The sequence below is a fragment of the Centropristis striata genome, chromosome 14 (assembly GCF_030273125.1).
Source record: "Centropristis striata isolate RG_2023a ecotype Rhode Island chromosome 14, C.striata_1.0, whole genome shotgun sequence".
Classification (NCBI taxonomy): Eukaryota; Metazoa; Chordata; class Actinopteri; order Perciformes; family Serranidae; genus Centropristis; species Centropristis striata.
The window spans coordinates 9464005-9478588 of NC_081530.1; the positions used below are offsets into that span (position 1 = coordinate 9464005).

Genomic DNA, 14584 nt, shown 5'->3' on the forward strand with positions numbered 1-14584 from the left:
CAAAATTACGTTAAGCCTAAAATTATTGTAAAATCTATCTTTCCAACATTCTTAAGATTTCTGTGTAAAAATCATGGTAGGTTAACGAGTACCTACTACCCAGACATGCAGGGGGGGAATAATAAACTGCATGCTTTGGATACTGTTCTTACTCATTAAGTCTCTACATACAGTCATGGAAAAAACATTAGACTACCTTTGTTTTCTTCATTTTCTTGTTCATTTTAATGCCTGGTACAACTAAAGGTACATTCATTTGGACAAATATAATGATAACAACAAAAATAGCTGACATCTAGCCTTTTTCCATGGTTTTCTTGATAATAACCAAGAAAACCATGGAAATGACCGGATACCAGCACTTAAATTAAACTCTTATTAGCCATTTTGTTGTTATCATTTTATTTGTCCAAACAAATGTACCTTTAGATGTACCAGGAATTAAAAGAACAAATGCAATGAAGAAAACAAGGGTGGTTTAATAATTTTTTTCCATGACTGTATATCATGGACACCGATGTTATTTCTTAAGTAATGTTGAATATAAAATGAGTGATAATGTTTGAATAAGGAAATAAATGTGGAAATGAATTTGGAAACTGATCTGCGGATCTATCTTTCTCCTCTCCTCCTTTCTTTATAATCAACATTTTCAGCCATATTTGTCATTTTTCACTTTTGTTTTGGCAATAATTTTGGCTGTGATACTGCAAATTACATGATTCTTTCTTGATATACTTTGAAATTAAAATTACATTTTTTTTAATGGGTCTATAATACACTGTGTACAAATGCATTACCCTTTCAGACCCTTCAGGCTGAAAATGTCCACAGAAGTAAAGTTGGAAAAATATATATATATATCAGTAATATTTTTATAGCGTTATTTAGAAGTGGACATGTCTGCCATCAAATGGCCATGAAGGGGTTTTTACATTATAAATCTGACACTACACAAAAACTAAAAATGCATTAAAATTAAAAATTAAAAAAAATAACTCAATTTTTTTGTGTTTTTTCTTTAAAAACCAGTGACATTGTGCAATCAAAGTAGCATTTAAAGGGTAAAATCCTCAAAATCTTTGAATGTTTGGTAGTTTTGAGCAAGGAGGAAGTTGTTTAAGTGGTTTATACAGGAAAAAAGTAGAAAAAGATATTAATCTGTAAAGTTTTATCACGTTTTTTTGGTAGTGGACATCCCGAAGGGTCTGAAAGGATAGTAAATTATAGTGGGCCCAGGGGCTTAATATAAAATATCTGTAATGCACTGTACACAATAATTGAGATGAATGTTTTGAAGATGAAGCAGGTGGAAATAAAGGTTTAAAACAACCTTTTCCTCTAGATTAAGATATTTTAGATTAAAGTAGTCCAAAACATCTACGTAGCACCTCTCAGGGTCAAAGTTTACCTTTGCTGAAGTCTTTGGGATCAAGTGACAGGCTGTATCCAGGCAACGTCTCCAGCAGCAGCTTGTAGCAGGCCCTCCAGCCAGGCTCCGGGATGGTGGGAGCCACGCACTGCATGGCTGCAACACGCTTGAAAAATGCAGACTTGCGATGGAAGCCGATCAGTTCGTAGAGCTCGGACAGGATACTGTAGCGCTGGATCTTCTCCTCCTCTGATAACTGCAGTAATGGAGACAACAATGAATTTTTCCTTACACTCAAAATTGTTGCTTTCTTACTGTGAAATTGTTAAATAGTATTTGCATATTCATAGATTCTTCATTTTTCAATTAAGGAGCGAGAGTAGATGGAATTAAATGAATTTTAAATTTGTTTTAACCTTCTGTGGAAAAGACTGATCACAAGCTAGTTATTATCAAAGCTGAGTATTTTTTATATACAGTGGAAACTTTTTATAGTGGTAAGTTTAAATTGATTATATGAGTGATGATATTGATAATGGTTATTATAACAGATTTTTTTTTTTTTTTTATTATGACATTTGTATATTTATCACATGAACATAAAAGAAAAACAGACAGATTTGCTATTTACTGAAATGTATGCCTGTTTAACATTTTTCGAATGCTTGTCCATATGACATTACCATAAAGCGTAGGGCTGAAAAATAAATTAAAATATAACCAATATTGCAATATGGACTTGTGCATAATCACAGAAAGGAGCAAAATGTATTAAAGGCAAAAGTATCGGGGGTGCTGCAAAATTTTCCGGCATAAAAAACGTATTATCACCCCATGATCACACCATGATCATTTTAATATTTTTAAATGAAAATGAGAATAATGATGCAACAATGAGCAATTCTTTCTAATACCATGTTTAAAAAATAAATCCCTAATAATGTGTATGAATCAAATACACTATAATACACATTACAGTAGCCTACAGTATAGAAAGTAGACTTTATTATAGTTCAATGTTAAATACTGTGTACAAATAGTAAAGTCAATAGTGCAAATAGAAGACAAAGCCACAGTTTGGCGGTGTATTTCTACATTTTTAACAGGCCTGAAAAAAACTGTAAGCTATCCATGCTGAACTCTTAAGAGTTTGAAAATGTAAACAGGTTTCAGCTGGTTTCATTTGTAAAATTAAGACCCCAGATAATCACTGTACATTGATTACTATACACAAATTGTTCAAACAATATTTGTACAGGTTTCATACATGTCTGGAGGGATCTTTAACCATCCAGACATTTGTTTGTTCCTACATTGGGTTGTGACATCACACTACATGACATACTAAACAAGATTGCTCTATGCTTATAATAACACAGTTTAACAAAGTAGTATAACACCTTTAACCCTTTTTACTGGTTTTAACAGACGACAGCACATTACTCTGATTTAAGCTTCTCTTCACTGGCTCCCTGTTCGTTTTAGAATTGATTTTAAGATTTTACTGATCACTTTTAAAGCACGTCAGGTGCTGTCTCCAAGCTACATTTCAGAGATACTGACACCTTATGAGCCAGCCTGCAGCCTTAGGTCCTCAGCGGGTCCCTTCTGGCTGTTCCAAAGTCCAGGCTCAAAACTAAAGGTGCTAGGGTGTTTGCCATCAGGGCCCCTTGACTTTTGCCTGAGGACCTAAGGCTGAATCAGTGAATTCTTTTAAGTCACTTCTCAAAATACATTTTTATAGACTTGCATTCATGTGATGTTGGTCCTTCTAACTTGTGTGGTATGCGTGTGTGTGTGTGTGTGTGTATATATATATATATATATATATATATATATATATGGACGTATGTATACGTGTGTATGTGTGTGTGTGTGTGTGTGTGTGTGTGTGTGTGTGTGTATATATGTGTGTGTGTGTATATATATGTGTGTGAAGCGACATCTGTTTCTAGTATTGATCATACATTTAAATGAATGTTTGTGATGATGTTTTTCATTTGTTGGCCATGAATTTTGTCCCTTTTTTGTACAACACTCAGTACAGAAAGTGAACGAGCCATGTCAGAGCAGCTTCGCAGAATGTTTATGAAAGAAGAAGACAGTAAATGACTTTGATGTGCAGTAAACACTTTACTGTATTGCAAATGAAAATGACTTACAGTAGGGTAAAGAGGAAAAAAAATAGCTGTCATTCATTACTGTATTGTCAAATACACAAAAAGGATCAGAAGCTGTGATCAATATAATCTTCAATCAATTAGTTTTGAACATGAGGTTTTCTGTTTTGACAAACCGTGTGAAAGCAATTGAAAATTCATCAGTTAACATCTACTGTTTTGGTCTTGATTGAGCTTGTGTGTAAAGGGAGTTAAAACTAATTTTAAATGTGTATTTTGTGCCAAAAGAAGAAGAATTGTGTTATTGTAAAGCCCACACAAGCTGATGTTGTGGTAACTGTGTGAAGAGTTTTGAAAAAGCGTTAAAAGTATTCAACAATGGGTCATAGCGGTTGTAAAAAAACACAAACTGAATCACTTTGCATGTGTCAAATTGACTTTTTTCCATTAGTTTTTAACATGAGATTTTCTGTTTTGACAAACCGTGTGAAAGCAATTGAAAATTCATCAGTTAACATCTACTGTTTTGGTCTTGATTGAGCTTGTGTAAAAGGAGTTAAAACTCATTTTAAATGTGTAAAATGTGTGTATTTTGTGTCAACAGAAGAAGAATTGTGTTAATTGTATAGCCCACACAAGCTGATGTTGTGGTAAAAGAGTTTTGAAAAAGAATTGAACAACGGGTCATAGCATTTGTAACAAACTGTAACTAGATTGTGAACAATAAACCGATGTGACCGGATATTGGGTTTAACAAGTGAAGCGTCACGTGAAGCCGTGTGTGTGTGTATGTATATATATAGCAATATATATATATAGTAATATATATATATATAGAAATATATATATATATATTTATATATATAGCAATATATATGTATATAATTTTCTATTTTTACTTCATTATTGGTTTCTTATTTTTGCAGGAGTTTTATCCATGCTTGTTCTGTCAAAGCCCTTTGTGAACACTGTTTTTAAAGGTGCTATATAAATAAAGGTATTATTATTATTATTATTTATGCTGTCATTTACAACTTATAAGGTAATTTCAGGTGTATCCACATTTGAAAGCACAGAAAAAGAGGCTGAATCTCTGAATCTAAAGGGCAAGCCTGGAGGAAATGTCATTGGCTACATTAGGAAACAAGCACAAAACTCTTAAAAATATAAAAAAATATATATATATATTGTTGCATTTATCATTAACCTCTGCAAGTCTTTCAGTAGCTTTATCCTAGGCAGTTTTTTGCAAGCAGTACAAGTGTATTATTTTGACCTGTATTCTTAAACGGTGTATTTGATTGTTTCAGTATTGGAAGTGCAAAAATTGTGCATCTTAATATAGATTTATGACTCCAAAAACACAGTGCTGAGGTGCATCTCAAATTCATAGGGGTGGAGTGAACGAGGTTGATAAAGACTTAAGATTGAAGTACGTTAGTAAAATGGTACAGGTGAGTTCTGTTTTATTGGGTTTTTTTTCGCACATAACAAGATACTGCAGTGTCCCTGATTCAACTGTACACCATACTGGTCATATTAATCATCCTGTGTGTAGAGAAGTATTTAATTCCCAGCCAGAGAGCGTACCTGTCCGAGGTTGATGTAAACAGCGTTCTGCAGGAACTCGGAGGCCTCCCTCGCCCTCTTCTGAATGGCCAGCACCCTGACCGCTTTCACACAGGCCTCCAGCTCGATCACGCCTGCGTTCTTGTACTGCGGGAGATAAGAGGAGGAGCGGGGGAGGCTCGCTTAATGAAAAATGAACAGTCAATGAGGGTCGCCTTGACTTCTGCAACCCACCTCATAATCAGAGGGAATGTTTTTTCATTAACATATGACCACCCTCATCAGTCACTGCCGATGTGGGATGACATGACAAGTGTGATAACTTGGATCCCCTGTTGCTGCGTCTTCGGAGATTTCCGGCCACTGCTGCTCCGTTTGTGCTTCCACTAGAAAAGCTGAGCTGCTGCCGAGTTGCTGCTGCTGCTGCCGGGGCTTCACAATTGTGTGCATTCCGCCCTCATTGTCTCCTTATTAAAATTCAATTAATATCTGAATGGCTACGTGTTGAGATGTAATTTAATTCTGAATGAACTAGTTACAGGTAAAAGGGCTGAGGGAGGTCAGTGGAAAAAAGGCAATTATAATAATGAAGATAAAGAGCAGGGTTGCTTGTGAATAGTTTGGTCACATCATGAGCCCATTCAGCTCTCCCTAAGCCTGAGGGATACTTTAATACTATTCTTTATGACTTTGTACAGTGGTCAAAGGATTGTATAAATATAATATGCCACGAACAGATACATAATTCACAAGGTATTGACTGTCAAATGGTGCTTATTAAAAAGGTTTTCAAAGACTCATTTGGTTCCATTTCCAGAGATTACACATTCTCTCATACTTGTCAGTCTTGTGGCCATGTAGCGTTCAGAAATAAACAGCTGCTGTCAGCATGAACTGGTCTGGAACTATTCAAACACAGTGTTATCATTACTGCGTTCTAACACCATCAAACCTAATCAAATACTGCCCCCTGGTGACATGGATGGTTATTACATGCAAGATATGTCGCTGCATTTCTGCCAACTAGTGCTGGTTTTGTACCAAAGCAACCTGAAAGCAAACACTATTCTAAAACCCATGCACACTAAATCTTCTCTTTAGTATGCCAGGAGAAGATTTAGTGTGACCCAATACGTAGTATTTCACATGCAGTATGCCAAAAATATCAGGAGTAGTATGTGGTATATCTGAATTATATGCATACTGCATGCGACAGTAAGTGCTTTGTAAGAGCAGCTGCACTACGTACTAAAAGTTTTTTGGGGGTTTTTTAAGTATTCAATTTGGAAAGCAGCTACTATCATGTACAATGTGACCATTTATCTAAATGCTGGAGAGCTATGCATTACTACCAGTGGTCTCATTTCCTTACACTGGCTCCCCATCAACATCAGAATCCATTTGTTGTGATCACTTTTAAAGCTGGTCAGGCACTATGCTGTCCACTTGTCCTGTCCAAAATCAGGAGAAAAATGCACCTGTCTACATAAGCGAGCCGCTACGACCCTACCCTGCCTGTGGCAGTCAGCCCTCAGCCCATTTGTTCCTATTGAAGATGTAAATCTTTAAAAACAGGTCCTGAATATAAACTAACAGTAGAAAATGACTGAGCCTTGTCCTATCAACTCTCCTTCCTTTCCCATCAACTTTGCTGCAGGGTCCACTAAATGTTAAAATGTAAGTTGTAAATTTTGTGAGTCATTTAAGTTTTTATTACCTTTTTAATACCACAGAGTATGTTTTTTTTACGATATGGCCTGGAATTACACTTTTCATAACATTATTATATTACATTTGTTATATCCTGCTCAGCTCTGTAAAAAATGAAATATTAAAGGAGGCATATGATGCTAATTTTCAGGTTTACTCTTGTATTTTGGGCTTCAACAAGAACATGTCGACATACTTTAATGTTCAAAAAACTATACAACTATACCTGTATCCACGATCTGAAACGCTCGATTTTAGCGCCTCTCTCTTTAAGCCCCCTGTCCCAAGAAAAACCCGGTCTGTTCTACTTCATCAGTGTTTCTGATTGGTGAGTTTTTCTGCCCTCTCACCATCTCTGCGCCTTCATTGCAGCTGGGAAATGACTAACAGCAGTTTAACAGCACTCTCTAGCTATAAATACACCCTAGTAGTGACTCTGCGACCTTACCGAAGTCCTGACGTCACGTTAAAAGGAAAACGATCTGTGTGCATTTCTCTGCACTGCAAAAAAGGTGTATCTTAAAACAAGATAAAAACACTAAATCTGAGGGAAATGAAAAATAAGAAATTAACTCTTAACCCATTGAAGCCTGGAAAGCGGATACGTCGTTTTGTAGCATTTGTATAAGTTCTCAAATACCTTTTTGTATTTCATTTCTATCTGCTACAGAGGCTGAAAAATCTATTATTTAGTAAAAGAGTTGACACTTCTTTTTCCAAAAATTAGAGGCTTATTTTAAAATCGCCCAGCGATTTTTCAGGCCTCAATGGGTTAAAACAAGATAAAAGTTTTTTTTATCTTGGTAAGAAACAAATAATTGGTAGTGCACCCTTAATTGATTTTGTTTTAAGAGTTAATTTCTTATTTTAACCGTACGACATGATTATTTCTAGATTTAATAATCTTAATTTAAGTTTTTGTCAAGTGAAATTATCTGTCAATGTCAATGCAAGATAATTTCCCTCAGATTTAGTGTTTTGATGTTTTTTAAGATACAGCTTTTTTGCAGTGTGGAGCATTTTAATATTTTTACAGTATTTGCAGCACCTAGACCTGCTTTGTAATCCAAAACACATTGGAATGAAACATTTTACAATATGGGCCTTTAATTTAATTAATGGGGCTTGGACCCAGATAAATGGCATAAAATGGATGGATTAATCAATTAAAAAATATTAATTAATTGAAGTTAAATGACATTTTTGCTAGCATGTCCTGAAGGAGATGATAACCTTCCTGTGCTGCTTTAGCTAGCAGCAGTGACAGTGTTTGCAACAGGGCTGATGGCAATGACTGAAAGTCCACAAATACATTTAAATGCCATTTTATAACTGACACCACTGCCTGTGGCTAGCAAATCAACTTTAAGACTTAACTTTGCTCATTTGATTTAAATACTTTTAGGAGCCATGGATGGAGCCATGCAGCACAGAGGAATAGGATTAGTAGAAAATACATATTGATAGCATCAATTCATTGTTAAATTTAGTATTGTTGACAAGTAAAATATAGAACATCAGACTCATCATTGAAGATCTAATACATTTGGAGAGCTCGGGTTGTTTGTCAGCAGGATTATGGAAAAAAAACTACTGGTCTGATTTTCATGAAACTAGATGGAAGGGTGTAGCAGGAGCCAACAAAGAGCCCATTACATTTTGGAGTGGATCCGAAATCAAAGGGAGGATGCACAAATTATTTTCCACTTTCTTTAACATTGCGAGACAGAACATTTGGCCTTGGCGGAGCTCTATGCTCTCTGAGTGCCCTTCTAGTTTACTTCAAGTAAATGTTTGTTCTTATATTGTGCACATTGTGCATTTGTCATTTACTGTGATGCACTTTGTGATGTCTGGCTTTGAAAAATGCTTTATAAATTTACTAACTTATACTACTCTACAAACTTGAAATTTACTTATTTTAGGAAAAACATTATTTACAGTCCTTCAAACATGAAATGTCTATTTGCACAATTCTTAGCTTTGACTGATGTAGCGAGCCAATGCTAGCCTTTAATAGCAATTCATTATCTGCTATTCAGTGTTTTATAAGATGGACATGCTGCAGTCTGTTACTGTGCAGCCTTTAGACTAAAAATTCTGTCTGTTTGTGCAAATACATTTTTTAACCACTTTTATTGTCTTATGAAAGTTTGAAAATGATTTTATAGCCTGGGAGAAACAGCATCTTATGTTTAAATCACCTAGATATACAAAGAATGATCTTCGTTATAGAGCTGTGTAGTTTTTGGGTCAGTACCTTTCCGTAGTAGGAGATGGCCTCTTTGTATTTCTCGATAATGTCCTCAGGACTCAGGCAGTTCTTTGCTCGTCCGATCTCAGTGCTGGTGTCTGCACTGATGCCGTTGGCTGTGAGGGCACCTACACTCAAAAGAGGACGGGATATGATTAGTTGAAGAAATGCATCAGTCTGTTCCACCACAAAGGGAAAGGAAACAACAGGAGTGACAACAGGAAGGAGGGGAAACTTAAATCCACCACTTACTCTTTAAAGACTCTGCTACCACCGCCACATGCATATGATATACATCAAATAAGACACAGATTTACAGTGTTTACAATGTTGTTCACAGAACAGGATCGTTAACATATCTGGACAGATAATGTTGAATGATTAATGTGATATGTGTTCATTCTTTGCTCTACTGCCTCCTGATGATCCCATTCAGAACGAGACGTAAATCTGAAATCTAACAAACTTGCCCTGCTTTGCGTGACACCAATAATAAGTGATCTCATGACTATTCTGAGGCCTTTGGGGTCTCTAAGATGTGATCATGGTGATGTTGAGGGCTAAAGTCCCAGCCAGAGTTACACTCGCACCTGAAATGTTTCAAAGGCAATTGCAAGGTGCATCTCTCGGCCAAATCTGATTAGAATACAAATACCAATTGAGAGCGCATCGCCTAGCAACGGGGCTGTGGCCATAGCAACACTGTGGTGCTGTCACTATGACAAACGTGTGAATAATGAGATGCTGCATTGCACTACTTCTTAGGCCAATTTAGCGCACGCAAAGTGACAAAGAGAAAACACTTCAGGCAATTACTGCACGGAGGCCAATTAAGTAAAAACATTTAAGCGATCAAGTTACAGAATGTAAATAGACGGTGTGATTTATTTTTCTTTGGCAATGAAAGGGAGAATTTAGCAACAATGATCATTCGTTAGGAAATCATAGTGTGCACAACTGGTGATGAGCTGCCACCTGCTGGTGCCTCGACAGAGACATGTCACGTTGTGTTCAAATGGCTAAATATGCTAGGAAGATATTTCTGATAGGGTTAAGTGCTTTTGTGTAGAAATTAAGAGTAAGATGCAAGTTGTTAGAACAATGGAGCATCAATAAATAACGAAGAGAAGCTACTTAAAAGACTTCAATCGCTTTCATGTGATACTGATCAGCAAGGATGTGGCTGTGAGAAAGAGCAGGTACGTTAGAGAAAAAAAAAAAAAAGGTGATGGTGAACACAGGAGAACTTTACCTGTCACAGTGGGAAAAAAACATCAATCAATTTTCAAAGGATAAAATAAACCATAGGAATCAAGAAGCTGATGTACAATCTCAATTCGAAGAAAAAGTAAGGACGCTGTCTAAAGTGTAAACAAAACGGAACGTGACAATTTGCTAATCCTTTTAAATCAAAAACTGTACAAAGATGATATATATTTCATGTTCTACCGAATCCAATTCATGGATATTTGAAAATATATGCTTCTTCTAATTTCGATGCAAGCAACACATTTAAAAAAAAAAAAAGGTGGGACAGGGGCAGCTAAAGACAGGGAAAGGTGTGGAACCCTCAAAAAAAAAAAACCTGTTGGGAACATTCCACAGGTAAACCGGTTAATTGGTAACAGGTGATATCATATCATATTTCATACATTTGATACTAAGTATGAAATGGATTCCTTGAGGATGGAGCAAGGTTCACCATAATAATCCAGAATTTTAAGAATGTTTCTCAACACACAACTGGAAAGAATTTAGTGATTTCACCATCTACAAACCATAACATCAGTAAAATATTCATAGAATCTGGAGATATCACTGCATGTAAGGGACAAGGCTGAAAAACCAACATTGGATGCCCATGACCTTCAAACACTACATAAAAAGGACCACTACATGGGCTCAGGGACACTTTAGAATGTTAGTAAAAACAGTTTGTTGCTGCATTTACAAATTGGGGGCAAGGTTATTATAGTTAACTGAACTAATGAAATAACGAAAACAAGAATTGAAAAAACATTTTCTTAACTGAAATAAAAATACGAGAGTTTAAAAACTATAACTAACTGAAACAGTATTGTGTGGTTACAAAACTAACTAAAATTATAGTGAAAATGTCCTTCATTTTCGTCTTTGACTTTTTTCATTCGTAAACCTTTTTGGTTGATATGAAACAAATTTCACCTATCTGGTTTTATGACTTAATAACCTTATTGGGGTCGAGATGGATCAGACAAAGGAAATAAAGGCAACATTTATTGTGACTTTTTTGAATCTCGCACCCAACAAATACCCCATTACAAAAATTAAAACTAACACTAAAACTAATAAAAACTAAACTAAAACTAAGCATTTTCCAAAAAATAACTCACTCTGAAAACAAATTAAAACTAACTGGATTTGAAAACAAAAAATCACAACGAAATTAAAACTTAAACTAATGAAAAATCGAAAAAACTATTATAACCTTGATGGGGGGGTGTTAGTGCCCATGGTATCATGGGTAGCTGTCACATCTGTGAAGGCCCCATTAATGCTGAAAGGTACATACAGGTTTTGGAGCAACATATGCAACTTCTTTTCCAGGGACGTCCCTGCTTATTTCAGCAAGACAATGCAAAGACACATTCTGCATGAGTTATAGCAGCATGGCTTCAAAGGAACTAGACTGACCTGCTGCAGTCCAGACCTGTCTCCCACTGAAAATGTGTGGAGCATTATGAAGCAAAGCAACAACAATGCAACAATACAGCAAGACGATGCAACAGTGGTAAACATGCTCCTGTCCCAACTTTTTTTTGGAATGTGTTGCAGGTATCAAATTCAGAATGAGTGTATGTTTACAAATCAGTTTGAACATTAAATGCAGTCGTTGTAAAGTTTTAAATTTCATACATGTCAAAAAAGTTAGAGCAAATTATGACACTATTTCTTTTTTGTTTTATTGACTTTTTAAACAGCGTCCCAACTTTTTGGGAATCAGTGTTGTACGATGAAAAATGACATCAAACACAAGGCGAATGGGAGCACAAGCAAACAGGCAGATTGTTGTCTACAAGAGCTATGTTGGTTAGACATACCATACCTGGGTCAATGAGAACCTCCTGAGCCCCTACAGACAGAGAGAAAAGATGCAGATTCACTCCATGACGCAAGGCGCAGTGTTAGCAGTGTTAGTCCCAACAATCTGCTGAACGGCTGCTGCTCTTCTCTACAAAATATTCTTATCATGATAAACTTATGGCATGCACTGGACCTCAGGAAAACATATTTAAAACAACTACAAGGAGTGTATAACTGGTTATGAAGAAGTCTTTATACTATCTACTCTACATAAGCAACAAGACCATCAGTGAGAAGACTGGCTATTTTTATTTTTTATTTTTTTGCTTCCTGTGAAATCAGATGAACAGATTCATGGCACGTAACCGGCAAGGAGTACTATGTTACAGTTAAAAGGAAGCAGGAATAGGTCTGGGCGATATATATCGATATAAAAAATATATATCGATATATTTTTTAATGTGATGTGGAATTAGACCATATCGCATATATCAGTATAGTTTTAAAAAAATATTTCTTTATATATAAATGCTGCCCTTACTAGGGTTTGACATATTTACTTATTTTGTAATAATCGTTATTCTTTCATCATATAAATATATTTATTTCAGAAAAAGATTGGCCTATTTTATTTCAAAGACTATTTTTATTTAAGATTTTTTTTTATTTATTTAAATGTGGACTTTATGGAGCTTTGATTTAAAAAAAAAAAAAAGGTACTCCTGTTGTTGTACAGCATTTCTGTTCACTTAAATAAACTGTTTCTATAAAACTACTTGTGACATGTCATATTTGGTTTTGACTTTAACTGAACATTTGCTCTCACTTTGGGATAAAAGTGGATATCTAAATATATCTGGATATGACTTTTGGTCCATATTGCCCAGCCCTAAGCAAGAAGAGATTTTTCTTTTGAGAATTTTTTTTTAATATTGATTAAAAAAAAACAAAAAACAAACAAACAAAGGGCATTAATAGTGCATGTCATTCAACAGATGGAGATAATTGTGTGATTTCAAAGCTGTCAAAACTGATCCTAAATCAGCCCTCTTGCTCCTAGACAGGTCTCTAATATTTTCATTTATGAAATACATTGTGAGACATGGTTCTACATCAATCTATGAATTTGTTGGTGGCAAAACAAAGTCAAATTACTGTAAAGTATAAAAAATAAATTAAATTGCACACGCAGCCAGATCATGATCTTGAATGCAAGAGGTGGTGGTTCTCATAGAAACAACACTGCTTTTGGCGCCAACATTAACACAAAATGAAAGTCCCTTGTAGTTGCTTTAAATGTTACTTTTTGAGCCATAGCTAGTTTTAACAAGTGGGTCCCTGTTTTATTTGCATGTGTATGTGCACCAGGACACACACATACACAAGTGATGCAATAAACAGTCCAGCCAGTGGCTTCACACTACTCCACTGACCGACAGGTGGCAGTAATGCTCCAAGATGCACAGCGATGCGCCAAAAAAGAAGAAGAGTGCTAGCTAGTGAACATGGATGTATTTGACTAAAAAAGTAATTCAAGTTTTGAAAATCGAGAAATATTAATCAAAGACATGGTGATTAAACCTACTGATGTAGAAATATTGATGGCTTTCCATTACCGCTTATGTATGCACTTCCAGTTTCTTGTATTTTTCTAATTTCTGCAATGGCTTGTTTTAGATGACACTTATAACATACCTGCTTGCTGTTCAAACATCGCCACTTTTTCCACTGTATACATATGTCAGTAGTGTAAGTATGATATGTTGAGTGTGAACAGAAACAATGAAGTCTGTATATCATGGCTGCATTTACAGTTAAAAATCGATACAAATGTGTGACGATTTAAATCGGTCGGGATGAAAAATTAATTTCGATACCCGTTTTCAACAGCGGAGGGCATAATCCATTTGATTTGATTCCACTTGTTCAACAGCGTACGCCACTGCCAGATTCAGAAGGACAACAATCATTGCTCTCCGTTAACTTTGTATTGTAATGAATTGTTATTTGTAATGAAGAAGCCTAGCAAACAACAGAATAAATTTGGTAAAAACTCAATTTTTAAGAGAACATTAGAGAAGATATTAGCTAACATTAGCTTAACAGCTTATATATATATATATTATTGTTATTTTTTAAATATGCATTCATTTTGTAGTTTGTGCTTTGCAGTTACAACCTACTTCAGAAGTTGTTTTTTGTCTGACAAATAATTAAAGGAATTTTTCAGTCATAATTTGTCTGCAAGCTCATACTGTCTAAAAAAAAACGTGAGAAAATCATATCATTGACCGTTTTATTATTATTATTATTATTATTATTACTTTCTCCTTTTTTAAGCACTTTGTGTTGCATCTCTCTTGTATGAAAAGTGCTATATACATAAAGTCTGATTGATTGATTGATTGATTGATTGATTGATTGATTGATTGATTGATTGATTGATTGATTGATTGATTGATTGATTGATTGATTGATTGATTGATTGATTGATTG

The 14584-nt window shown here is 35.3% G+C and overlaps 1 protein-coding gene across 2 annotated transcripts in view; it reads right to left on the reverse strand.

Annotated features, from left to right (window-relative positions):
• The window catches only part of trappc9 (trafficking protein particle complex subunit 9), a 302989-nt gene that overhangs the window by 278825 nt on the left and 9580 nt on the right, over positions 1-14584 (reverse strand). For both annotated transcript variants that reach the window (XM_059349529.1, XM_059349531.1), the window contains exons 5-8: positions 12111-12137; positions 9032-9153; positions 5083-5208; positions 1412-1628 (exon numbers count right to left, since the gene is read on the reverse strand). In XM_059349529.1, coding sequence (XP_059205512.1) covers positions 1412-1628; positions 5083-5208; positions 9032-9153; positions 12111-12137 — 492 coding nt within the window. The remainder of the gene's footprint in view (positions 1-1411; positions 1629-5082; positions 5209-9031; positions 9154-12110; positions 12138-14584) is intronic.